Source organism: Salvelinus alpinus, chromosome 4 (genome assembly GCF_045679555.1).
Source record: "Salvelinus alpinus chromosome 4, SLU_Salpinus.1, whole genome shotgun sequence".
NCBI lineage: Eukaryota > Metazoa > Chordata > Actinopteri > Salmoniformes > Salmonidae > Salvelinus > Salvelinus alpinus.
Genome location: NC_092089.1, coordinates 71,102,474 through 71,130,372, shown reverse-complemented (window position 1 = coordinate 71,130,372; position 27,899 = coordinate 71,102,474). Strand labels below are relative to the sequence as shown.

Sequence of the window (27,899 nt, the reverse complement as noted above, 5' to 3'; positions counted from 1 at the left end):
ATAACGTGTTACGCTTTGTTTTGTTTTAGATTGAATGTTTTGCATGCCAACGGTGGTTCCATGTGCTGTAACTAGGAATGAAGACAAAATAGTTCAACAAAGTAAAGAACACAAACTGGAAGTGCAGTCTTTGTTGTTGAAAATGTATGCTATACCCCATCCACACTGAAGAGGCTCTGAAATGTACATCAACCAGGGATAAAGAGAAAGTTAACTCTGTGAAATGTTTCATACTTAATTGAAGTTATGTGTCTGTTGACATGGAAAAGATTAAAGGTCTACAATTTCTGTTTAATTTGTCAATATTACATTTTTATTCATTGATTTACTGGCCACCATTACTGTGGTTACATGTTCAGTATATGTATTGACCAGCAAACCCACTGTACCTAACTAGCTCACTCTCCATCCCTGCTTTGGACAATTAATAGCATGACTCTCGTACTTTGCCCTTTATGGTTGATATTAACGACGAAAGGAGATATTATCTGTCTCTCCTATTGTGTACCGCTGTTAAATACTGTGGAAAAATAAAAAACAGGGAAATAAGTACTTAGAACTACCAATTATTGTAGATAAATATTAAAGAAAAGGGTAAACAACACGGGACTGAACCCCCTAATTGTCAAACTAATATTAATGTACAACAATATAGAAGATACATGACTAGAGTTTATGCAATATGGGTGTATATCCACTGCATGCTTCTTAGGTGTGTAATTGACATGACCAAGGAACTATTGCAAATTTGAAACTATGAAAAATGTACGTTACACCGCGTGATTTTACAGTACACAAACAAGAGTGTGCAATATAGAAGGGTAGTCAAGGAACATTAGGTCACATGACCAAGAAGCTATTGAAATTTTACATTTGGAAAAATTCATGTGAGATGAAAATAGACAAACTAAAGGGTGTGCAGTGTGTAGGCCCACTGAGTGGATATTCTGAACATTGTTTGAAGTCACCAGGTCACATGACCAAGGAGCTATTGAAATTTTACATTTGGAAAAATTCATGTAAAAATGTGTGAGATGAAAATTGCCTAACTAAAGGATGTGCAATGTCTTGGCCCACTGAGTTGACATTCTGAACCATGTTTGAAGTCACCAGGTCACCAAGGAGCTATTGAAATTCTACATTTTGAAGAATTATTTTAAAATCTTGTGAGATGAAAATGGACAACCTAAAGGGTGTGCAATGTGCGTCTATGCCATCGGGTTAGCTACAACCAGTTTTGAAAGTGTTAGGAGTAATGGTTAAAGAGCTATTTAAATTTGATTTGTCACTATGTTGACGGTCCGTAACTGCTGTTGGTGGACGTAAGGAAAACTACAGGCGAAACTCCGTCGAATATCCTACCTGTAACTGTCTTTACCTCAGCCACTCCACTAAGTAGCAGGCTAGTGATTGCTTTGCAATGCTTGCAGTTAGCCACTGATTACTTCCAAACCACTCATTGTTGAATTTGCGATTTCCAACTTGTTGTGTAATGGGTATGTCCAATGGCCGATGAGCACAAATACATTTTATCTATAAATTCTCTTCATTAATTCTCTTCATATGACAAAGATTAAAAAGGATTTGCCAGTAGATTGTAGACTTGATTCATGATGATGAATGCTAGCTAAGATTTTGAAAGTAAGATGTTGACATGATCAGTCCAATCAAAGCTACTGTACATATCACGTGATTTGATGTCATTTTATCTGTGGACAATGACCTTGAGCCTTCTTGGAAGGGCACTTATAATATAACTCTATGGCAGGACTCAAAGGGCTGAAATTTTTGGATGTGAGCTCTTACTAAGCACTTAGACTTGGCCTGTGAGGTAGTGTCTCCATGAGTGACAGAACACTGAGCCAATCAGGAGCAATACTTCTATTTTCTTCTGGCTCGCCCCACCACCACTGAGCTAGGCTGAAACACCTGCATTTTGGAGCTGAGTTACTCAAGAAAACCAAAAAGAGACCATGTTTGAATGCGGCTTTATTAATTCAATTATATACTCTCTTTTTTTTTTTTACATAGTTTGCAAACTGACATATGCGACACATATTAATGCCAAAATAACATGCAAAAAAAGTGCTCTGCCCTAAATGACCTGAATGATGGGTTGCCACTGTTTATGTCATCGTTGTAATGTCTTCACTATTATTCTACAATGTAGAAAATAGTAAAAATAAAGAAAAACCCTTGAATGAGTAGGTGTGTCCAAACTTTTGACTGGTACTGTATGTGCAACAAAAGTTCAAACATTCACCTTCTGCTACCCTTTATGTCAAGCCGTTTACGCATAGAGTTTGATGCATATACCACGCCGACAGGGTCATTTCATTTTGGTACACAAGCATTACATTCATTTCCAATGAAAAGCTGCGTTTGCCTTGCAGCATTGCGTTGCAGAGGCAGTTGCAGTGCATATGTTGGATTTATCGAACGTATGCGTCAAACTGTATAAGTAGACAGCTTGAATGTGAATGTTGAACTTTGTTGCATACATAACCAGATGATGCTGCATAATATTTCGCGCAAGACACTGTCGGTGTAATCGAGTTGTGACTGCTGCCGCTCGAGTCTGCACATCCCAGGCAGGTTGTCGGAGCAGGTAGGTTTATTTATATATCTTTACAATGATTGATGCTGTTTGCAGTTCTATATTACAAAGTAGTAATTTATCATGTTTATTTCGTTTTTTAATCGGTATTCCTGCATTTCCAATTACTATCAGTGCTCAGAAAATATAAGGATATACTGAGCGCCGCTTGTCGGATACTTGGGAAGTTATCTGTCAGGTTTGGACAGCAATATTCAAGTGCGCAGCATGTAATTATTATTGACCGGACCCGCTCACCTGTCATAGGCTACAGACAGCTCATATGCCTTATTACCGTGCCTTATTATTCAATTTTTTTATTTTTTTATTATAGAACCGTTTTTCCATAAGGTTTATTCATCAAATCATAGCCAGTTAATGTTATATCCACTGTGCCAGATTTACGATGATCTGCACGCTTTTCCTTTCAACTTTGTTTGCCAGTGACATTAACCATATTTATTGCTACAGTATTATCCTATGCTGCAGGCCTAAATGTTCGTGCGGCTACAATTTTATGACATTTATTTGTAAGGTCAGTATGATGTAAGGGCCAGATTGGGGACGGGAGATTAGGAAAGTGCAGGGTAAATCAGCTGCCTGGCAGTCTGTTCACCGCTTTACACACTCACAAATAGCGTCTGTGTTTAGGATGTGCTCACTGGAGGTCACATAGAATGTTTTTTTTCTGCTGCTGGACATGTGGGATCAGAATCCAATATTTGGTCTATTTGACTCATTTACTTTTCAACAAATGCTCCATCTCTCTCTTTCACTCTCTCCAGTTTCTTCTTTCTGTGATGTCTACTGCATTGTGTGCTTTACTGCTCCAGGCCAGGTAACACGAGACACCTCTAAATCTAATTGCCCTGAAGCTTCCAATGTTAGTGAATTGTGGACTTGCATTGCATCCTTATGACAGTCTGCCTTAATTTGGGGGTGATGGATACCTGTGTCACTCTCCTCTCTGTTTCTTTGTTAGGCGTCTTTGCAGTCAACAGCCTTGCCTTGGTTCGACACTTCAGCCTCAGTATACAGAGAGGGATGTACAGTAAGTAACACAAATGTTGATATTTAGTAGCAATAACACAATTTTACATTTACATTTAAGTCATTTAGCAGACGCTCTTATCCAGAGCGACTTACAAATTGGTGCATTCACCTTATGATATCCAGTGGAACAACCACTTTACAATAGTGCATCTAACTCTTTTAAGGGGGAGGGGGGGGTTAGAAGGATTACTTTATCCTATCCTAGGTATTCCTTAAAGAGGTGGGGTTTCAGGTGTCTCCGGAAGGTGGTGATTGACTCCGCTGACCTGGCGTCGTGAGGGAGTTTGTTCCACCATTGGGGTGCCAGAGCAGCGAACAGTTTTGACTGGGCTGAGCGGGAGCTGTACTTCCTCAGAGGTAGGGAGGCGAGCAGGCCAGAGGTGGATGAACGCAGTGCCCTTGTTTGGGTGTAGGGCCTGATCAGAGCCTGAAGGTACGGAGGTGCCGTTCCCCTCACAGCTCCGTAGGCAAGCACCATGGTCTTGTATGGTCTTGCACAATTGATTGTGCTTCTGATTTAGGGCAGCCCCCCGCAACTCTGATTCAGACGGGTTGGGTTAAATGTGGAAGAGACATTTCGGTTGAATGATTTCAGTTGTGCAACTGACTAGGCATCCCCCTTTCCCTTCCCTTTCACATTATCTGCCTCTCTTCTCTTCTCTCTCTTTCTCTGTCTGTCTGTGTAGAGTATGTGAATGCCAAAGAGCTGCCCCTTGATATGAGGTCAATCACAGACCGAGCTGCTCAGACTCTCCTGTGGACCGAGCTCTTCAGAGGTGACGCACACACACACACACACACCATAGGCCTAAATAACATATTTCTTGTTGTATTTTATTTGACAATTTGTGGCATTTTTTTTTTTTTACAACAAAATAAACAATCATACATAGACAAAAACGATAAACAACTTAACGTTTACATACATTTCCCACCATATCCATCCCCAATGTTGTTTCTAATACTTGTAAGACTGCCCCAAATGACTTAAAATTGTGTTATGTTGTTTCTGTCTGTAGCCAGATTTTTTTCAATATTTAAATAATAAAGCATTTGCTTCTTCCATTCTCTTAACAGTGGAGTATAATTATTTAAGTAATAGCTTCTTCAATATAAGTGAGGAAAATAATATTGTCCAACCCATTGGGTATCTCACTGCACCCCCATATGCCATGTCTTGAGGTATGCCAATAGACCGATTAAAAGTAAATTTACATTGTAAAACTGACAGCCAGCTTTCTAACTCTGCCCGTAACTTTTGGACTTCATAGCACTACCAGAAGGCACTAATTAGTTTTACACTTAAGACATGACTCTGCTATTGTGCTGTAGCATTTGTCAATTTTGTCTCTTGTTTAATAAATTCTATAACATTCCTTTACCTGTCTTCCCACACTCCTCCAGGTTTGGGGATGACTATGAGTTACCTTTTCCGCGAGCCCGCTACCATCAATTAACCCGTTTGAGAAGGGTCCCCTGTCTCCTCGTTTCCGTGGTGAACACGCTCTGCGCCGGTACCCCAATGGAGAGGAGCGTTGTATCGCCTGCAAGCTGTGTGAGGCTGTCTGCCCTGCCCAGGTGACCTTATACACACCTACTGTACCCTATACACACACTGGCACTGACAATGCACTACACTGCCCTCAATGCCCTGGTCAATATACACACTGGTACTACAAACTACTGTATATAGGCCTATATATCAGTAATACTTCATTGTATGTACCTGCAGTCCACAACATTACCCAGGGTATAGGTAACTTCATATACTTTACTATGGAATGCTACCCCAACCAGGTAACCCCTATAAAGTCCAGGTAAGTTCCCCCCAGGTAATTTCCTACCCTCCTGCACAGCTCAATAGAGCCCCATAGAGTTCACATGGTTGACATTCCCTCCTCCTGTTCAATAAGTCCTCTCTCTGCTGCCCCTTGTGTCTGCCACAGGCCATTACCATTGAGGCTGAGACTTGTGCAGACGCAGCAGGAGGACCACTCGCTATTACATTGACATGACCAAGTGCATCTACTGTGGCTTCTGCCAGGAGGCCTGCCCTGATGATGCTATTGTGGAGGTAAACAGCTCACAACCCATCTCTTTCTTTCTTTTTTTCAATTCAATGGACTTTATTGGCATGGGAAACATGTTTACATTGCCAAAGCAAGTGAAATAGATAATAAACAAAAGTTAAATAAATAATAAAATTGTACAGTAAACATTACACTCACAAAAGTTTCAAAGGAATAGAGACTTTTCAAATGTCATATTATGGCTATGTACTGTGTTGTAATGATGTACATACAGTTAAATTGCAAAAAGGAGAATAAACATACATAAATATGGGTTGTATTTACAATGGTGTTTGTTCTTCACTGGTTGCCCTTTTCTTGTGGCAACAGGTCACAAATCTTGCTGCTGTGATGGCACACTGGGGTATTTCACCTAATAGATGGGGCGGCAGGGTAGCCTAGTGTTGGACTAGTAACCTGGACTAGTAACCTAGTGTTGGACTAGTAACCGAAAGGTTGCAAGTTCAAACCCCTGAGCTGACAAGGTACAAATCTGTCATTCTGCCCCTGAACAGGCAGTTAACCACTGTTCCTAGGCTGTCATTGAAAATAAGAATTTGTTCTTAACTGACTTGCCTAGTTAGTTAAATAAAGGTATAAATAGTTATGGGAGTTTATCGAAATTGGATTTGTTTTCAAATTCTTTATGGGTCTCTGTAATCTGAGGGGAATATCACTCTCTCTCAGTTTGTCAAATTCTAGAACAGAAAATTCAGCAGCCTATTCCAGAACTTCTGGATTATTCTAGGGCTAAGGGTTTCTGGACTTATTTCTCTCTTTCATGTCCCTCAGGGTCTAAACTTTCAGTTTGCCACAGAGACCCACGAGGAGTTGCTGTACAACAAAGAGAAGCTACTGAACAATGGAGATCAGTGGGAGTCGGAAATTGCTGCCAACATACAGGCAGACTACCTCTATAGATAGACCATCGTACTGGCAAACCAACCTAACTACATATACTATGCATACCGTAAACACTAAGACAATCTAATGTCAATGAATATTACACAAACAAACAAAGCCTTAGATCATACATTTAACATGGAGAGCCAGTGTCAAAGGGAAAAAAAACACACAAGTGTAAAAGTGCACACAAAAATTGTACATTAATCATTATTTGATGCACATTTTGATGCACATTTTGTCATTAACAAAAACTTTAAAGTATTATAACTGTAGATGAAATTGTAGGTTATGTACTGTATTTGTATGAAGAAAATAAATCATGTTTTGAAGGCCTCTTTTTGTGTATCTTTTCATCCACTTTTGGAAGAAGTTTAAAAATGATATCTTGGCACTGTAGATACTGTAGCTCGATTTGCCCTAATGAAAAATGTATCAACCCCTACAAAAATGTCCATTAATTATAATCGACATACTAATATGCATTTCCTGTTGCTGCAGGATTCTTTTTCTGTTCTAGCATACTGGCTCAAATTAAGATCCTACATCTGTGCCTGTATGATATCATCGGGAGTTGTAACAAAAAGCATTGCATTGCTGGCCTTGATCACATGACATGGGCGGAAACTGACTCAATTCCACGCTGAATCTCCCGCGAACGCAGCCATTTACTCTTTTTCTCTTCGTTTCAACGCTGGTGAGTCTGAACATTTTTCCTGATGTGATGCTTGTCTAAATTCATTTTTTAATCTTTGTGAATAAAAATTGGTTTAGTCGGAGACACTAAAGTATGTTGTTGGTGTACTTATACACTCAGTTTAGTAGTTATGTTGATAGTATGCGAAGTTATTAGACAATTTTATTGATTTCCAAGCCCATGCTAGCGAACGTTAGCTACCATGTTAGCTTGCAGCGAACGTTAGTGGTTCTGTTGGCGAAATGCTAGCTAACTGGATTGCGAGACTTTACCTAATTTGTTGTTTCTGCAATTGAAGCTAACTATTGTTATTGTCAATACAAATAACATTCGACCAGTTGTGTGCTTTGAGACGGAGTTAGTTTGTTAGACAACAAACGTTAGTCTTTTAGCTAAACGGGGGACAGATTTTAGCGCTGCACAGACATTGTTCCAGTCGAAACTAGAAAAGTGCGGCAGCCTCAGCCTGCTAAATCAATGGCGTACTCATCAAATGCTAACTGTTAGCTAGCCTTTCTCTGCGTTGAGGATGCATGCTGTGTTAGGTACAAATAAAACTATTTTATTTAGAAAGCATATATTTCTGCATTTAGGTTGTAATACTTCTGATTGTTTACACGTTTAAATATCGTGTTGTCAGATGTCTGAAAATATGCAATGTATTTGGAAGAAGTTGATACAATTAAAACCGCCCAAAAACAAGCGTTAGCTAGCGAGGTTACTTGTTGGTTAGCTAGCAGCTAGTTCCTGGGCGCGTGCTGCTGTCTCGATATGTCGAAAGTTAGTTTGTTGTAGTTGAGCGATCCCATCATCAGAAAATAGTTAGCAAACCAGTTAACTCTGTAGATAGCCTGTGTAGATGGGTCAACTATCTATGTAACTAGTTAACGTAACCATTCCGGCGCCTTGTTCTGTTTTTAGGAGAACATCAAAATCCACGACACATTTAACAATGGCAGAAGGCGAGCCACAGGTCCAGTTCAAGGTGAGGGCTATTATATCTCAGACGTCAACGGTTTTATAGCATGAAATTTGATTATATGTTTGGTCATGAGTGGGTAGCTGCTGTACCTATGTTTCAACTTCTATCCCTCTTCCCCTCTCAGCTTGTGTTGGTTGGCGATGGAGGAACGGGAAAGACCACTTTCGTCAAAAGACATTTGACAGGAGAGTTTGAGAAGAAATATGTTGGTAAGTCACTCCCATCTGCATGTAATTACTTAAACAACACATTGTTGTTGTTTTTTATATTGAGAACACAGCCACATGGGATGATAAATGGGTGTTAGGCCTCTGCACACAGCCTGTAATAGTAGAATGCTTCATCAGAGTTTGTCATTGGGAGGGGGCAATGTTGGCAGATTCAACTGTCAAAATGCAGAGGCCTCCAATATGAGAGGATACATGGAGGCACCAGATGGCAATGTGCAGCAAGGGTGTGACACTGAATGAAACAAACAGCCACCATTCTAGCATCTTCTAATCTCCAGTGTTACTAAACTGTCTTTCTCCTCTCATCATTTCTCCTTTGCACCCCAACTTTCTCTCCCTTATTTCTTGCTATCTCTCCCCTCATTTCTCCTGTTGGGTTTCCCCTCTATTCTCCCCTTTCCTTCCTTCTAGCCACTCTGGGAGTGGAGGTGCACCCGCTGGTCTTCCACACTAACAGAGGGGCCATCAAATACAACGTGTGGGACACAGCCGGGCAGGAGAAGTTTGGAGGGCTCAGAGACGGCTACTACATCCAAGGTATGGTATAAAACGGTACTTATTAGCTTATCCTAGAGTTTCTCATGACCAGGAGGAAGAACTCTAACTCTAGTTACTAAAAAATAACTAAAAAGGAACGAATGAATGACAATAGCTATTCTAGCAATGGGTAACCACTAGAGGTCGGCCGATTATTGGAGGAACAAAAAAGGCGGTACCGATTAATCAGTCTTTTTACATTTTTTTGTGTGTGTGTAATGACAATTACAACAATTCTGAATGAACAACAAACACTAGCATTTTAACTTAATATAATACTTAAATAAAATCAATTTAGTCTCAAATAATGAAACATGTACAATTTGGTTTAAATAATGCTGTTTGAATAATTTTTTCTCCGTGTTGGAGAAAAAAGTAAAAGTGCAATATGTGCCATGTAAAAAAGCTACCGTTTCAGTACCTTGCTCAGAACATATGAAAGCTGGTGATTCCCTTTAACATGAGTCTTCAATATTCCCAGTTTTAGGTTGTAGTTATTGGACTATTTCTCTATACCATTTGTATTTCATAGACTTTCATAGACTATTGGATGTTCTTATAGGCACTTTAGTATTGCCAGCCTAATCTCGGGAGTTGATGGGCTTGAAGTCATAAACAGCTGTGCTTCAAGCATTGCGAAGAGCTGCTGGCAAACGCAGGAAAGTGCTGTTAGAATGAATACTAACGATCCTGCTGCTGCCTACCACCGCTCAGACTGCTCTATCAAATATCAAATCAGACTAAGTCTAAATATTGCTGTTACATTGCACATCCTTCGATGTTATTTCATAATTATGTAAAATTCTGCCAAATTAATTGGTCTTTGTTAGGAAGAAATGGTCTTCACACAGTTCGCAACAAGCTAGGTGTCACAAACTGCTGCCTAGAAGTGACACAATTTCAGGCACCGCATTGATTATATGCAACGCAGGACAAGCTAGTTAAACTAGTAATATCATCAACCATGTGTATTTTGATTGTTTTTCATAAGATAAGTTTAATGCTAGCAAGCAACTTACCATGGCTCCTCGCTGCCTGCACTCGCTTAACAGGTGGTCAGCCTGCCACGCAGTCTCCCCGTGGACTGCAATATAATCGGTGCCCAAAAAATGCTGATTACCGATTTGTTGTGAGAACTTGAAATCGGTCCTAATTAATCGGTTGATCTCTAGTAACCACTTCCCCCCCTAAGGATGCTGTGTTGAGTAGATTCATGTTGTCATTCTCCCTCTCTACATCCTTTTCTTGCTTTCTTTGACTCTTCACTCCATCTGTGCTTTTCTCTCCACTCCTACTTTGTACTCTCACTTTCCACTCTCCAGCACAGTGTGCGATCATCATGTTTGACGTCACGTCTCGAGTCACCTACAAGAACGTACCCAACTGGCATCGTGACCTGGTGCGTGTCTGTGAGAACATTCCCATAGTCCTCTGCGGCAACAAGGTGGACATCAAAGACCGGAAAGTCAAAGCCAAGAGCATCGTATTCCATCGCAAGAAGAACCTCCAGGTAATTATTACACACTTTATTACAGTAGACTGTTCTTATGCAGTGTGTTTCTGTGCAAACTGAAAGACTAGCCCTGATTGAAATAATGGGTAAACAAGCAACATTTGTGACCTTGTGCACCACAGCAAGGTGATGATAATCCTCTCTTCTCATTCTCACCCCTTCTCTCTCAGTACTATGACATCTCTGCTAAGAGTAATTACAACTTTGAGAAGCCCTTCCTGTGGCTAGCACGGAAGCTGATTGGAGACCCCAACCTGGAGTTTGTGGCCATGCCCGCCCTCGCCCCCCCAGAGATCCTCATGGACCCCTCCCTCGCCGCGCAGTACGAGCACGACCTCAAAGTGAGTAGAACTATAGTGGCCCAGCACGGGTAGATGGACTGCATAGAGACCAGACTATCAGATGAAATTGGCTAGATTACATATCAGTGTCTCTAGTTATGTTGCTGATTGTAAATGGTGTATCGTCATAACAGTTATTCACTTTCTCCGCCCTCCAGGTTGCATCAGAAACAGCGCTCCCAGATGAAGATGATGACCTTTAACCTGTTACCTATGACCCCCCCCCTACCCCCGCGTGGCAGGAAGTTGTCTGAGTTTGGCCCCTTTACTGTAAAATCCCGTTGCAGATTTATTTTTGAACTCTATTTTTTTGTTTTGCTTGTGTTTTAAAACGGAAAGAAATACAAACATGGTGAAGTCGTGTGGTTCTCTAGTTTCACTGTAAGACACACCGCCCTAGTGTTGGCATGGCAATGTTACTCACCATCATCAAGCACCACCCTCTGCCCTTCCCCGGCACACACGCTGGGCTAAGGCCGACTGACCGGAAGCACTTGGGGGGGGAATAAACTTTGAATAAAAACATTCTCAATATAAAATGCAGTTCTGATTCATTGTTTTGCTAAATGTTTTAACGTGTGTCTAGGGGGTAGGCGTTAAGCACGGTACACACAATTCTTTAAGTAGCTGATAAGAGGCCAGGGTTGGAGTCAATTCCATTTAAAATCAGTGAGTAAATTACTGCAGGTTCCTTCATAAATGATTTACCAATTAGACTGAAGAATTAAGGGATTTGATGCAAGACCGGTCTAAATCCTTTTCTTTCACGGGGACCCCCTCATGTTGGCAAAATGTTTATTCCCATAGTCTTGTCTTAATCATCCGGTGAATGATAATAGCAAGGACTAGTAATCAACATTTAAAAATGTATATACATTTTTCATTATTTTGTCCTCCCCACGTAATTGGAAGAAGTGTAAACGGAGCCTATTAGCTACAAAGGTAACGCAAAACTGGGGCTGTGAAGAGTACGGAATTATGGGTAACTGGCCATTGTCATGCAAATAACCAGTTGTAATTGCCATTTAAAAAATGCGCTTGTAATGCATCTTGGAAAGACAGTGCCTAATGAATACAACTACGACATACCTAACTAATGCAGTGCCTTCTGAAAGTATTCAGACCCATTGACTTATTAGAATTTTGTTACAGCCTAATTCTAAAATGGATAAGTTTCCCACTCAATCTAGACAATACCCCATAATGACAAAACAAAAACAGGTTTTTAGAAATGTGAAATGTTTATCACATTTAAGTATTCAGACCCTTTACTCAGTAATTTGTTGAAGCAGCTATTACAGTCTCGGGTCTTGGGTATGACGCTACAAGCTCGGCGTACCTGTATTTGGGGAGTTTATCCCATTCTCCTCTGCATGTCTTCTCAAGATCTGTCAGGTTGGATGGGTAGTGTCGCTGCACAGCTATTTTCAGGTCTCCAGAGATGTTCGATTGGGTTCATGTCCGGGCTCTGGCTGTGCCACTCAAGGACACTTGTTCCGAAGCCACACCTGCGTTGTCTTGGCTGTGTGCTTAGGGTCGTTGTCCTGTTGGAAGGTGAACCTTTGCCCCAGTCTGAGGTCCTGAGCACTCTGGAGCAGGTTTTCATCAAGGATCTTTCTACTTTGCTCTGTTCATCTTTCCCTTGATCCTGACTAGTCTCCCAGTCTCTGCCTCTGAAAAAAAATCCCCACAGCATAATGTTGCCACCATGAGAATAAACCCTCAAAGCTGCCAATGTCCCTTAATGTTGTTGTGGTTGTTACTGACAAGGAGTGATGGCTGAGCTCTAATCACCACTTCATTAAGTCAGGATTCCTATTTGACTGCCATGCCTCCTTGCCCATCCAACATTTCCTCATCTCCCAGGTCTTCTAATATGACTATCCCCGATGCTCCTCCCTCTTTTTCCCCTACCCCTCTACAAAGGTTCTCCCTGCAGGTGGTCACTGAGTCCAAGGTGCTAAAGGAGCTCAAACTTGTCACCAAAAAACATCTGGTTTAGATCCTTTATTCTTTAAGATTGCTGCCCCTCATCGCCAAGCCTGTCTCCTCTCTGGGGAGGTTCCCATTGCTTGGAAGGCAGCCTCGGTGCATCCTTTATTTTAAAGGGGGAGATCAAGCTGATCCTAACTGTTATAGGCCTATCTCTATTTTGCCCTGTTTATCAAGTGTTGGAAAACTTGTCAATAATCGACTGACTTTCTTGATGTCTATATTATTCTCTCGGTATGCTATCTGGTTTCTGCTCAGGTTATGGATGTCACTGCAACGTTAAAGTTGCTCAATGATGTCACCATCGCCCTTGATTCTAAGCAGTGTTGTGCTGCAATTTTTGACTTGGCCAAAGATTTTGATACGGTAGAACATTCCATTCTTGTGAGCCGGCTAAGGAGTATTGGTGGCTGAGGGGTCTTTGGCCTGGTTTGATAACTACCTCTCTCAAAGTGTGTAGTGTATAAAGTCAGAACATTTGCTGTCTCAGCCACTGCCTGTCACCAACGGAGTAACCAAAGGCTCGATCCTAGGCCCACGCTCCTCTCAATTTACATCAACAACATAGCTCAAGCAGTAGGAAGCTCTCTCATCCATTTATATGCAGATGAAACAGTCTTATACTCAGCTGGCCCCTCCCCAGATAGTGTGTTAAAAGCTCTACAACAAAGTTGTCTTAGTGTCCAACAAGCGTTCTCTGCCCTTAACCTTGTTCTGAACACCTCCAAAACAAAGGTGATGTGGTTCGGTAAGAAGAATGCCCCCTCTCCCCACCAGTGTGATTACTACCTCTGAGGGTTTAGAGCTTGAGGTAGTCACCTCATACAAGTACTTGGGAGTATGGCTAGCTGGTACACTGTCCTTCTCTCAGCACATATAAAAGTTGCAGGCTAAGGTTCCATCATGACTTGGCATCCTCTATTGTAATCGCTCCTCTTTCACCACAGCTTCCAAACTAACCCTGATTCAGATGACCATCCTACCCATGCTATATTACTGAGACGTAATTTATAGATCGGCAGGTAAGGGTGCTCTCCTAGCGGCTAGATGTTACCAATCGACATCAGGTTTGCCACCAATGCTCCTGATAGGACACATCACTGCACTATACTCCTCTGTAAACTGGTCATCTCTGTATACGTCGCAAGACCCACTGGTTGATGCTTATTTATTAAACCCTCTTAGGTCTCTCTTTATGTAGTGTTATGGTGTCTTTCTTGTCATGATGTGGGTTTTGTCCTATATTTTTAATTCTAGCCCCCGTCCCCGCAGGAGGCCTTTTGCCTTCTGGTAGGCCGTCATTGTAAATAAGAATTTATTCTTATCTGACTTGCCTAGTTAAATAAATAAAAATGTTTCACAGTAAGGATGGTGCCAGTTTTCCAGACATGACGCTTGGCATTCAGGCCAAAGAGTTCAATCTTGGTTTCATCAGACCAGAGAATCTTATTTCTCATGGTCTGAGAGTCCTTTTGGCAAACTCCAAATGGCTGTCATGTGCCTTTTACTGAGGAGTGGCTTCTGTCTGGCCACTCTACCATAGAGGCCTGATTGGCAGAGTGCTGCAGAGATGGTTGTCCTTCTGGAAGGTTCTCCCATCTCCACAGAGGAACTCTGGAGCTCTGTCAGAGTGACCATCGGGTTCTTGGTCACCTCCCTGACCAAGGCCCTTCTCCCCCGATTGCTCAGTTTGGCCGAGCGGCCAGCTCTAGTGTCTTGGTGGCACCAAACCTCTTCCATTTAAGAATGATGGAGGCCACTGTGTTCTTGGGGACCTTCAATTCTGCAAAAAAATGTTTGGTACCCTTCCCCAGATCTGTGCCTCGACACAATTGTGTCTTGGAGCTCTACGGACAATTCCTTCGACCTCATTGCTTGGTTTTTGCTCTGACACACACTGTCAACCGTGGGACCTTATATAGACAGCTGTGTGCCTTTACAAATTATGTCCAATCAATTGAATTTACCACAGATGGACTCCAATCAAGTTGTAGAAACATCTCAAGGATGATCAATGGAAACAGGATGCACCTGAGCTCAACTTCAAGTCTCAAATCAAATTTTATTGGTCACATACACATATTTAGCAGATGTTATTGCAGATGTAGCAAAATGCTTGTGTTCCTAGCTCCAACAGTGCAGTTGTATCTAACAATACACAACAGTAAACACAAATCTAAAGTAAAATAATGGAATTAAGAAATATATAAATATTAGGACGAGCAATGTCGGAATGGCATTGACTAAAATACAGTAGAATAGAATAGAGTATATACGTACATAGGAAATTATTAAATCAGTAAACATTAAAGTGACCAGTGATTCCATGTCTATGTATATAGGGCAGCACTCTAAGGCAGGCCAGGGCAATTATTTTCCATGGAGGGCCACATTCAAATATATTTTTACCATCGTGGGCCAGAATCATATTACAGGATTATACATCATGTGTATGACTGTGTTGCCAGATATATCTACTGTAAATCACATCCAGATATGCTACTTATTTTACTTTTTTAACATGCACAGATATAAACCAAATCCATGTTCTCCTTTTAGTAGGTATTTTCATTATTACATATGCAATGAACTACACAGAGGGAAAAGTACACTGTGCATTCAGCACCACGCACAGAACTACTTTTAACGGTATGCACAAAAACACAGAGCTCAACATTACTATTTAGATTATTCAATCAGTGTGAGGAGTGAAGTCTCTGGCCATGCACGCCTCCAACTCAATCATCAAGTTTGAAAACGACACTACAGTGGTAGGCTTGATTACCAACAACGACGAGACGGTGAGGGCCCTCGGAGTGTGGTGTCAGGAAAATAACCTCACACTCAACGTCAACAAAACAAAGGAGATGATCGTGGACTTCAGGAAACAGCAGAGGGAGCAGCCCCTATCCACATCGACGGGACAGTAGTGGAGAAGGTGGAAAGTTTTAAGTTCCTCGGCATACGCATCATGGACAAACTGAAATGATCCACCCACACAGACAGCGTGGTGAAGAAGGTGCAACAGCGCCTCTTCAACCTCAGGAGGCTGAAGAAATTTGGCCTGTCACCAAAAACATTCACAAACTTTTACAGATGCACAATCGAGAGCATCCTGTCGGGCTGTATCACCGCCTGGTACGTCAACTGCTCTGCCCACAACCGTAAGGCTCTCCAGAGGGTAGTGAGGTCTGCACAACGCATCACCAGGGGCAAACTACCTGCTCTCCTGGATACCTACACCAGCCGATGTCACAGGAAGGCCAAAAAGATCATCAAGGACAACAACCACCCGAGCCACTGCCTGTTCACCCCGCTATCATCCAGAAGGCGAGGTCAGTACAGGTGCATCAAAGCTGGGACCGAGACTGAAAAACAGCTTCTATCTCAAGGCCGTCAGACTGCTAAACAGCAATGACTAACACAGAGAGGCTGCTGCCTACATTGAGACCAATCACTGGCCACTTTAATAAATGGATCACTAGTCACTTTATACAATGCACTCTAAATAATGCCACTTTAATAATGTTTACATATCTTACATTACTCATATCACATGTATATACTGTATTTTATACCATCTACTGCATCTTGCCTATGCTGTTCGGCCATCGCTCATCCATATATTTATATGTACATATTCTTATTAATTCCTTTACACTTGTGTGTATAAGGTAGTTGTTGTGAAATTGTTAAATTACTTGTTAGATATTACTGCATGATCGGAACTAGAAGCACAAGCATTTCGCTACGCTCGCATTAACATCTGCTAACCATGTGTATGTGACCAATAAAATTTGATTTGATGTCCACGGACGGTGAAGGCAAAATCAGCCAATCATTCTTTATTTTGCAGTTGGGAGAAATCCACATATTTTCCTTTCATTTGCAAAATGAAGGTCTTCAGGTCCCACACCCTTTTATAAGCACCTTCCCCAAAGTCAGCCATCTCACGTTTGTGTGGTAGGGGAGATCTGCATGACCCAACTCTCTCTTTCAACAGTGAGACAAATTGCCTGTGGTTTAAAGATCTTATGAAGTTTACCACTTTAGTGACTGTATCGAAACATGGCTCATTTTCAGAACACGTTTACAGAGCACCTCCTGATGAATTATGTAATGCAGGAAAATAATTTTCTGATCTGGGTTCAGCTCAGCTACTTGATCTTGTATCCTTTTCAAAAGGCCAACGTTTCTTTCTGTCAAATTTGGGCACCCATCAGTGGTCACACTGGATAACTTTTCAAAACTCAGTCCCAGTTTTGCCACACACGTATTAACCTCCTCCAATAAATATGTCCCAGTGGTTGTGCTCTTCATTGACTGCACCGAAGCAAACTCCTCTGTAATTTCAAAATCTGGGATTATGCCTCGTAAGAATATCAACAACTGCGCTGTGTCACGTGCATCACTGCTCTCATCCAGGGCCAATGAGAAATAGGTGAAATCCTTTTCAACTGTTGTTCCATATTCTCTGCGATGTCCCCAACACGCCGAGTCATTGTTCGTCTTGACAGGGAAACATTTACAAACAGCTCTTCTCGGGGCAAAGTACTGCTGCAGAGTCAATTAAACACAATTTAATTAATTCGCCCTCAGTGAATGGCTTGCTATGTTTAGCAATTTTGTGGGACAGTACATAGCTAGCTCTCGCAATTCCGTCATTTGATAAATGCAGTTTTGTTAGAAGTCCGTGCTGCTTTTGCAACTGAGAAAGCAACTCTTTCGATGCACTTGCCCTCTGCTCAGAAGACATATTCCTATATTTCTCTGCATACTTCGTCTGGAAGTGTCGGGACAAGTTGTAGTCTTTCAAGTCAGCGATGCTCTCTTTGCACACTAAGGACACAGCTTTCTCTGATACCTCAATAAAGAAATATTTCGATGTCCACTCTTGCTGGAACACCCTTCATTCATTATCTACTTTTATTTTCTTTGAAAACTCATTTTTGCGCAATTTCTACCGAGCTACTACTTGTAACAGTTCGTGGGCCGCATACGGCCCCGAAGGTGCAGGGTTGAGTTACCGGGGGAGCAAAGGGTCTGAATATTTATATAAATAAGGTATTTTTGGTTTTTATTTTTAATACATTTGCAAAAATGTCTAAAAATCTGTTTTCACTTCGTCATTATGGAGTAGTGTGTATAGATTGATGAGGAAAATGTTTTATTTAATCAATTTTTGAATAAAGCTGTAACGTAACAAAATGTGATAAAGGGGAAGGGGTCTGAATACACTGTACAACTGTAATGGTTTTCTTCCTGGGATGAAGGAGAGGACCAAAACGCAGCGCGGCTAGTGTTCAACATAATTTAATAAAGAATATGTGAACACTACAAACAACAAAACAATAAATGTGAAAACCGAAAACAGTCCTATCTGGTGCAGAACACAAAGACAGAAGACAACCACCCACAAAATCCCAACACAAAACAAGCCACCTATATATGATTCTCAATCAGGGACAACGATTGACAGCTGCCTCTGATTGAGAACCATATTAGGCTGAACACAGAAACAGACAAACTAGACACACAACATAGAATGCCCACCCAGCTCACGTCCTGACCAACACTAAAACAAGCAAAACACATAAGCACTATGGTCAGGACGTGACAACAACACAGCTTTGGTGACATCCCAGTCTCAAAAACTATTATTGGGTGAACTATATTGACTGGAATATAAAGTTGAATCTCCCTGAAATTAATGTAATTAAAACATGCTCCAGTACTTTGGCGAGTGAGAAAGTTTTTTACATTTTTATATTCCGCTTTGGGCTGGATGTGTCAATGTGTAGTTCATTCAGGCATAATCTAAGAGCAGAATTACTGTTTTACCTCAATTAGCCACACAATCCCTAGTTTGAAAGCAACTGTTTTCTTGAAGCTGTGCCACGCCATTTTCCCTACATTTTCCCCCATTTGCCCCCTAGCAATTCGAGTTATTGCCAATGAGCTTCAGTCCCTCGCATTTGAGTGAAAGCTAGCAAGAAGTCTGCCCAGTGTTATCAATGAGGTTGATGGTCCCGTGTGCCTCATTTAGTAGAGCATGGCGCTTGCAACGCCAGAGTTTGATTCCCAAGGAGGACCAGTACGAAAATGTATGCACTCAATACTGTAAGTCTCAAAAAGAGCATCTAATAAAATAGTAAAATGTTGCAGGGCGGGCCCAACAGCTCAGTGGACACAGCAGCTCAAGAGCAATGACATGTGACATTACATTTTCGGGGACCACTTTTGGCCCGTGAGTGCTACCTTCAGAAATACTGGCTAAAAAGTATACAAAAGTGCCAGAGAATCTCTTTAAGACGATTATTATACAATAATTGTCCCTGTCCTACTCCAAACACATGTTCGCCAATAGCAGCTGTTTATCTGGTTAATCATAGGTTAACAATGTGTTGGCAAAAATGAAGCGTCACTTGCTGGTAGTCATGGGTACTTTTTCAAAGCCTATGTCAGATACTCCAGTGTAATTATCTCCATTGAGTGCAATTTGCTCAATATTAGGAGTTGACAAATAAAGTTGACATCATTAGAAATAACTTATATTCCCCTCTGTTCTATTGTAGGTACGTCCTTCAAAATGTGTTTGTTGTTGCTAGCGATATTCAAAAAAACATTGAAAAACAAATATTTGTCCCTTTGTATATATACACTGAACAAAAATACAAATGCAACATGTATAGTGTTGGTCCCAGTAAAAGATCCCAGAAAGTTTCCATACGCACAAAAAATGTATTTCTCCTTTGCCAAGATAATCCATCCACCTGACAGGTGTGTCATATCAAAAAGCTGATTAAGTGGCATAATCATTGCACAGGTGCACCTTGTGCTGTGGACAATAAAAGGACACTCTAAAATGTGCAGTTGTGTCACACAATACAATGCCACAGATGCCTCAAGTTTTTAGGGAATGTGCAATTGGCATGCTGACTGCAGGAATGTCCAGCAGAGCTGTTTTGAATTTTTTTAAACTTTATTTAATTAGACAAGTAAGTTAAGAACTAATTCTGATATTCAATGATGGCCTACACCAGCCAGAACAAAGAAAGACGCTGGGACAATTGTACGCTGTCCTATGGGACTCCCAATCACGGCCGGTTGTGATACAGCCTGGCACACTGTTGCCAGAGATTTTTATGTTTATTTCTCTACCATAAGCTGCCTCCAACATTGTTTTGTAGAATTTGTCAGTACGACCAACCGGCCTCACAACTGTAGACCACGCGTAACCACGCCAGCCCAAGACCTCACCATCTGGCTTCTACACCTGTGGGATCAACTGAGACCAGACACATGGACAGCTGATGAAACTGTGGGGTTGCACAAGCAAAGAACTGTCAGAAACGTCTCAGGGAAGCTCCTCTGTGTGCTTGTCGTACTCACCATAGTCTTGACCTGACTGCAGTTCGGCGTCATAACTGACTTCAGTGGGCATATGCTCACCTTCAATGGCCACTGGCACGCTGGAGAAGTGTGCTCTTCACGGATTAATACTGGTTTCAACTGTACTGGGCAGATGGCATTGTGTGGGCGAGCGGATTGCTGATGTCAACGTTGTGAACAGAGTGCCCCATGGTGGCGGTGGGGTTATGGTATGGGCAGGCATAAGCTACGGACAATGAAGACAATAGCATTTTATCGATGACAATTTGAATGCACAAAGATAAAGTGACAAGATCCTGAGGCCCAATGTCGTGCCATTCATCCGCCACCATCACCTCATGTTTCAACATGATAATGCACGACCCCATGTTGCAAGGATCTGTACACAATTCCTGGAAGCTGAAAATGTCCCAGTTCTTCCATGGCCTGCATACTCATCAGACATTTCCATTTGTCTCATGCAGCGTGACACATCTCCTTCGCATAGAGTTGATCTTCGCATAGAGACAAATGGTGGTCACAGCAGATACTGCCTGGTTTTCTGATCCACACCCCTACCTTTATTTTAAGTTATCTGTGACCAACAGATGTATATCTGTATTCACAGTCATGTGAAAATCGATAAATTAGGGCCTAATGAATATATTTCAATTGACTAATTTCCTTATGTGAACTGTAACTAAAATCTATGAAATTGTTGCATGTATGATAATGTTACTCATGTTACTCAATTACTCTTCTCGAACTGGACGAAGATTTTTTCTTTAATGAGTCTGACGCAAAGGATATAATGTTGCTCCCAGACAAGGGCCAAATCCCCGTCATTTGCATGAAGAAAATAAGGAAAATGCATGGGGCAGAGATCAGGGTGCCTTGTGAGAATCACTAGAGAATAAACTGGATGAGATCCATTCGAGACTATTCAACCAACGGGACATTAAAAACTGTAATATCTTATGTTCCACTGAGTCGTGGCTGAACGACGACACGGATAATATACAGTTAGCTGGATTTTCCGTGCATCGGCTGGACAGAACAGCTACGTCCGGTAAGACGAGGGGTGGGGGTGTGTGTCTATTTGTCAATAACAGCTGTTATACGATGTCTAATATTAAGGTAGTCTCAAGGTATTGCGGTAGAGTAAATCATGATAAGCTGTAGACCACACTATCTACCAAGAGAGTTTTCTTTTTTTTTATAATTTTTTTTTATTTTTTTTTTTTATTCCCTTTTCTCCCCAATTTTCGTGGTATCCAATCGCTAGTAATTACTATCTTGTCTCATCGCTACAACTCCCGTACGGGCTCGGGAGAGACGAAGGTCGAAAGTCATGCGTCCTCCGAAGCACAACCCAACCAAGCCGCACTGCTTCTTAACACAGCGCGCCTCCAACCCGGAAGCCAGCCGCACCAATGTGTCGGAGGAAACACCGTGCACCCGCCCCCCTCGGTTAGCGCGCACTGCGCCCGGCCCGCCACAGGAGTCGCTGGAGCGCGATGAGACAAGGATATCCCTACCGGCCAAACCCTCCCTAACCCGGACGACGCTAAGCCAATTGTGCGTCGCCCCACGGACCTCCCGGTCGCGGCCGGCTGCGACAGAGCCTGGGCGCGAACCCAGACTCTGGTGGCGCAGCATAGCACTGCGATGCAGTGCTCTAGACCACTGCGCCACCCGGGAGGCCCTACCAAGAGAGTTTTCATCTAGATTTTTCGTGGCCGTCTATTTACCACCACAAACCGACGCTGGCACTAAGATTGCACCCAACGAGCTATATAAGGCCATAAGTGTAACGTCCGGGGTGTAGTGGGTGAGAAGTCAGGCGCAGGAAGGAGAAAGTTCAGGGTAGTGCTATACCTTTTAATGCACGGTGAACATAAACCAACCCCACGAAACACAGGGCGCACACCAAAACAAATGCCCCAAACACGGGGGACTTAAACAGTCCAGCAAAACCCATAAAAATGGGAAACCCGTAACTCACAGATGTGTACACACGTACACCAAACAATCCCGGTAAATAAAGCCTGACTAATCAGCCTAAAACACAAACAGGTGAAACAAATATACAGAAAGGGGAAAAGGGATCAGTGGCAGCTAGTAGGCCGGTGACGACAACCGCCGAGTGCCACCCGAACAGGAAGGGGAGCCACCTTCGGTAGGAGTCGTGACAATAAGTGTGCTTAGTCCCCTAATGTACTCCCTGTTCACACACGACTGCGTGGCCAAGCACGACTCCAACACCATCATTAAGTTTTCTGACGACACAACGGTGGTAGGCCTGATCACCGACAACGATGAGACAGCCTATAGCGAGGAGGTCAGAGACCTGGCAGTGTGGTGCCTCTCCCACAACGTGAGCAAGACAAAGGAGATTATCATGGACTACAGGAAAAGGAGGGCTGAACACGCCCCCATTCACATCGACAGGGAAGTAGTGGAGAGGGTCGAGAGTTTCAAGTTCCTTGGTGTCCACATCACCAACGAACTATCATGGTCCAAACACACCAAGAAAGTCGCGAAGAGGGCATGACAATGCCTTTTCCCCCTCAGGAGACTGAAAACATTTGGCATGGGTCCCGAAATCCCCAAAAATTTCAACAGCTGCACCATTGAGAGCACCCTGGCCGGTTGCATCACCGCCTGGTATGGCATCCGACCGTATGGTGCTACAGAGGGTAGTGCGTACAGCCCAGTACATCACTGGGGCCAAGCTTCCTGCCATCCAAGACCTATATACTATGCGGTGTCAGAGGAAGGCCCAAAAAATTGGCAATGACTCCAGTCACCCAAGTCATAGACTGTTCTCTCTGCTACCGCATGGCAAGCGGGAACCAGAGTGACAATTCTAGGTCCAAAAGGCTACTTAACAGCTTCTACCCCCAAGCCATAAGACTGCTGAACAATTAATCAAATGGCCATATGGACTATTTGCAATGACACCACCCTTTGTTTTTTCACTGCTACTACTCTCTGTTTATTATCTATGCATAGTCATTTACCCCTACGTACATGTACAAATTACCTTGACTAACATGTATCCCCGCACATTGACTCGGTACCAGTCCCCCTGTATATAGGCTCATCATTGTTATTTTATAGTGTTATTTTTTCATTTATTATTATAATAATTTTTTTTATATATATTTTTTTACTTTAGTTTATTTAGTAAATGTTTTCTTAACTCTATTTTCTTAAAACTGCATTATTGGTTAAGGGCTTATAAGTAAGCATTTCACGGTAAGGTTACCTGTTGTATTCGGCGCATGTGACAAATAACATTTGATTTGATGTTGCGTTTATATTTTTGTTCAGTGTATATATTTCCCCCCCCCCCATGCAGTACCTCCACGGACCCCTAGGGGACCATGGCCCCTCGGTTGAATACCCCTGATCTAAGAAATACTGTATACTGATGTACAAGTCCTAGTGGGAATATCTACCATCTGGTAAGATAAAGCTAAGGATAAAAGCAGGTGAACTAAAACATTTTTTTATTTTACTAGGAACAATTCTTATTTTCAATGACGGCCCAGAAACAGTGGGTTAACTGCCTTGTTCAGGGGCAGAACGACATATTTTTACCTTGTCAGCTCAGGGATTTGATCTAGCAACCTTTTGGTTACTAGTCCAACGCTCTAACCACTAGGCTACCTGCCTCCCCAATTGTAATAAATGGTACAACTCAAATATGTGAGACAATTATAGCACATCCAGTTTACAGAGGATGGCTGCATTGCAGACTCCTGGCAGGTCTTTCTTGAGACACCCTGTATGAGGTGCTAGTGCTACTACCAACACAGGCTTGAAGCTGTGTTGTCCCCACACAACTATATTAGGTTGCAGTTTGTCTCAAAGACCACCTGGTGTCAGGATTGTTGCGTCTCAGAGTAATCAACATACGTAACTATCCCCACAAGGCTCTGAATGTGGATAAATGAACAAAAATATAAATGCAACATGCAACAATTTCAAAGATGTTACTGAGTTACAGTTCGTATAAGGAAATCAGTCAATTGAAATATATTCATTAGGCCCTAATCTATGGCTTTCGCGACTGGGAATACAGATATTAATCTGTTGGTCACAGAAAGCCGATGCAATCCCCCACAGAAAGGTAGGGGCGTGCATCAGATAACCAGTCAGTATCGGGTGGGACTACCATTTGCCTCATGCAGCGTGACACATCTCCTTCGCATAGAGTTGATCAGGCTGTTGATTGTGGCCTGTAGAATGTTGTCCCGCTCTTCTTCAATTGCTGTGTGAAGTTGCTGGATATTGGCGGGAACTGGAACATGCTGTCGCACACATAGATCCAGAGCATTTCAAACATGCTCAAGGGTTGACATGTCTGGTGAGTATGCAGGCCATGGAAGCACTAAGACATTTTCAGCTTCCATGAATTGTGTACAGATCCTGGCGACATGGGGCTGTGCATTATGCTGAAAAATGAGGTGATGGCGGCAGAAATGGCACGACAATGGGCCTCAGGATCTCGTCACGTTATCTCTGTGCATTCAAGTTGCCCATACCATAACCCCACTGCCACCAGGGGCACGCTCTTTGCAATGTTGACATCAGCAAACTCCTCGCCCACTCAACGAAATACACGTTGTCTGCCACCTGCACGGTACAGTTGATACCCGGCTTCATCTGTGAAGAGCACACTTCTCCAGCGTGCCAAAGGTGAGGTGAAGGTGAGTATTTGCCCACTGAAGTCAGTTTTGAGGCCGAACTGCAGTCAGGTTAAGACCCTAGTGAGGACAATGAGCACACAGACGGTTTCTGACAGTTTGTGCCAAAATTCTTAGGTTGTGCAAACCCACCGATTCATAAGCTGTCTGGGTGACTCATCTCAGACCATCCCGCAGGTGAAGAAGCCGGATGTAGAGGGCCTGGGCTGGCGTGGTTGTCAAGGTCTGCGATTGTGAGGCCGGTTGGACGTACTGCCAAATTGGAGGCGGCTTATGATAGAGAAATTCTAATTAAATTCTCTGGCAACAGCTCTGGTGGATATTCCTGCAGTCTGCATGCCAATTGCAAACTTTCTCAAAACTTGAGACATCTGTGGCATTGTGTTGTGTGACAACATTTTACAGTGGCCTTTTATTGTCCCCAGCAGAATGTGCACCTGTGTAATGCTGTTTAATCAGCTTCTTGATATGCCACACCTGTCAGGTGGATGAATTTTCTTGGCAAAGAAAAAATGCTCACCTAACAGGTATGTAAATTATTTTGTGCACAAAATTTTAGAGAAATGTGCGTATGGAACATTTCTGGGATCTTTTATTTCAGCTCATGAAACATGGGACCAACACTTTAAATGTTACGTTTATATTTTTGTTCAGTATATATATACAGTACCGGTCAGAAGTTTGGACACACCTACTCATTCAAGACTATTTTCCACATTGTAAAATAATAGTGAAGACATCAAAACTATGTAATAACACATATGGAATCATGTAGTAACCCAAAAAGTGTTAAACACACCAAAATATATTTTATATTTGAGATTCTTCAAAGTAGCCACCATTTGCCTTGATGACAGTTTTGCACACTCTTGGCATTCTCTCAACCAGCTTCATGTCACCTGGAATGCATTTCAATTAACAGGTGTGCCTTGTTAAAAGTTAATTTGTAGAATTTCTTTCCTTCTTAATGCGTTTGAGCATTAGTTGTGTTGTGACAAGGTGGGGGGGTATACAGAAGATAGCCCTATTTGGTAAAATATTATGGCAAGAACAGCTCAAATAAGCAAAGAGAAACGACAGTCCATCATTACTTTAAGATATTGTCAGTCAATACGGAAAATTTCAAGAACTTTGAAAGTTTCTTCAAGTGCAGTCGCAAAAACCATCAAGCACTATGATGAAACTGGCTCTCATGAGGACCGCCACAGGAGAGGAAGACCCAGAGTTACCGCTGCTGTAGAAGATAAGTTCATTAGAGTTACCAACCTCAGAAATTGCAGCCCAAATAAATGCTTCACAGAAATCAAGAAACAGACACATCTCAACATCATGTGAATCAGGCCTTCATGGTCAAATTGCAGCAAAGAAACCACTACTAAAGGACACCAATAAGAAGAGACTTGCTTGGGCCAAGAAACACGAGAAATGGACATTAGACCGGTGGAAATCTGTACTTTGGTCTGACGTTTCCAAATTGGAGAGTTTTGGTTTCTACCACCGTGTCTTTGTGAGACGCAGAGTAGGTGAATGGATGATATCCGCATGTGTGGTTCCCAACGTGAAGCATGGAGGAGAAGGTGTAGGGATGCTTTGCTGGTGACACTGTCAGTGATTTATTTAGAATTCAAGGCACACTTAACTAGCATGGCTACCACAGCATTCTGCAGCGATACACCATCCTTTCTGGTTTGCACAGTGGGACTATCATTTGTTTTTCAACAGGGCAATGACCCAACACACCTTCAGGCTTGTGTAAGGGCTATTTTACCAAGGAGAGTGATAGAGTGCTGCATCAGATGACCTGGCCTCCACAATCACCTGACCCCATTTGGCTGCATGGCCTTCATCAGGGAGTACAAAGAAATGATAATACAATGTCCTCTTTTGAACATGTCACGATCGTTTGAAGCATACTCGGACCAACGTGCAGCGTGATCCGGGTTCCACAGCTTTATTTAGTGAAACGCACAAAACAATAAAGCAAGAACGAAACGTAACTAAGAGGTGAAACATACACTAACTCAAAACAATATCCCATAAAACACAGGTGGAAAAAAAGCTACTTAAATATGATCCCCAATTAGAGACAACGATAGCCAGCTGCCTCTAATTGGGAATCATACCAAACACCAACATAGAAAAACTAAACTAGAACCCCACATAGAAAATAATAAATAGAAAACCCCCAGTCACGCCCCGACCTACTCTACCATAGAAAATAAGGCCTCTCTATGGTCAGGACGTGACAGAACAGCTTTTTCCAATCAGCCCTGGTATGAAGAGGGAGTGGGTACAGAATGTCGTTTCTCTTTGCTTATTTGAGCTGTTCTTGCCATAATATGGACTTTGTCTTTTAACAAATAGGACTAACTTATGTATACCACCATTACCTTGTCACAACGCAACACATTAAGAATGAATGAAATTCCACAATTTAACAAGGCACACCTACCTGTTAATTGAAATGCATTCCAGGTGAATACCTCATGAAGCTGGTTGAGAGAATGCCAAGACTGTGCAAAGCTGTCATAAAGGCAAAGGGTGGCTAAATATAAAATATATTTTTATTAGTTTAACACTTTTGGTTACTACATGATTCCATATATATTATTTCATAGTCTGATGTCTTCACTATTATTCTACAATGTAGAAAATTGTCTAAATAAAGAAAAACCCTTGAATGAGGAAGTGTGTCCAAACGTTTGACTGGTACTGTATATAGTCTATGGCACGTGCCAAACTCATTCCACGGAGGGCTGAGTGTCTGCGGGTTTTCACTCCTCCCTTATACGTGATGATGAATTAAGGTCACTAATTAGTAAGGAACTCCCCTCACCTGGTTGTTTAGGTCTTCGTTTAAATGGAATGAGTTTGACACTCCTGGATAGTGTGGACTCATG

General features: G+C 42.1%; 1 protein-coding gene and 1 pseudogene across 3 annotated transcripts; both read left to right on the top strand.

Annotated features, from left to right (window-relative positions):
- Positions 1–1,492: 1,492 nt before the first annotated feature.
- LOC139572647 (NADH dehydrogenase [ubiquinone] iron-sulfur protein 8, mitochondrial-like) lies at positions 1,493–6,642 on the top strand (annotated as a pseudogene).
- A 515-nt stretch (positions 6,643–7,157) lies between these two features.
- On the top strand, positions 7,158–11,460 carry LOC139574328 (GTP-binding nuclear protein Ran). Of its 3 annotated transcripts, none has more exons than XM_071398808.1 (7): positions 7,158–7,318; positions 8,240–8,303; positions 8,425–8,509; positions 8,942–9,067; positions 10,390–10,577; positions 10,751–10,921; positions 11,080–11,460. In XM_071398808.1, the coding sequence occupies exons 2-7, from the start codon at positions 8,271–8,273 to the stop codon at positions 11,122–11,124; spliced, it is 648 nt and encodes a 215-aa protein (XP_071254909.1). In that variant the 5' UTR covers positions 7,158–7,318; positions 8,240–8,270; the 3' UTR covers positions 11,125–11,460. The 3 variants fall into 3 exon arrangements, with proteins under 3 accessions (XP_071254909.1, XP_071254911.1, XP_071254910.1); XM_071398810.1 differs by lacking the exon at positions 7,158–7,318 and adding an exon at positions 7,320–7,409; XM_071398809.1 differs by lacking the exon at positions 7,158–7,318 and adding an exon at positions 7,321–7,863.
- The last annotated feature ends 16,439 nt before the right edge of the window (positions 11,461–27,899 follow it).

Bases quoted from the DNA above. Each gene is read 5' to 3' on its own strand.
- LOC139574328 (XM_071398808.1), top strand. From the start codon at position 8,271: ATGGCAGAAGGCGAGCCACAGGTCCAGTTCAAG. The intron at 9,068-10,389 runs GTATGGTATAAA...TCCACTCTCCAG, and splicing joins AGACGGCTACTACATCCAAG to CACAGTGTGCGATCATCATG. The intron at 10,578-10,750 runs GTAATTATTACA...CTTCTCTCTCAG, and splicing joins ATCGCAAGAAGAACCTCCAG to TACTATGACATCTCTGCTAA.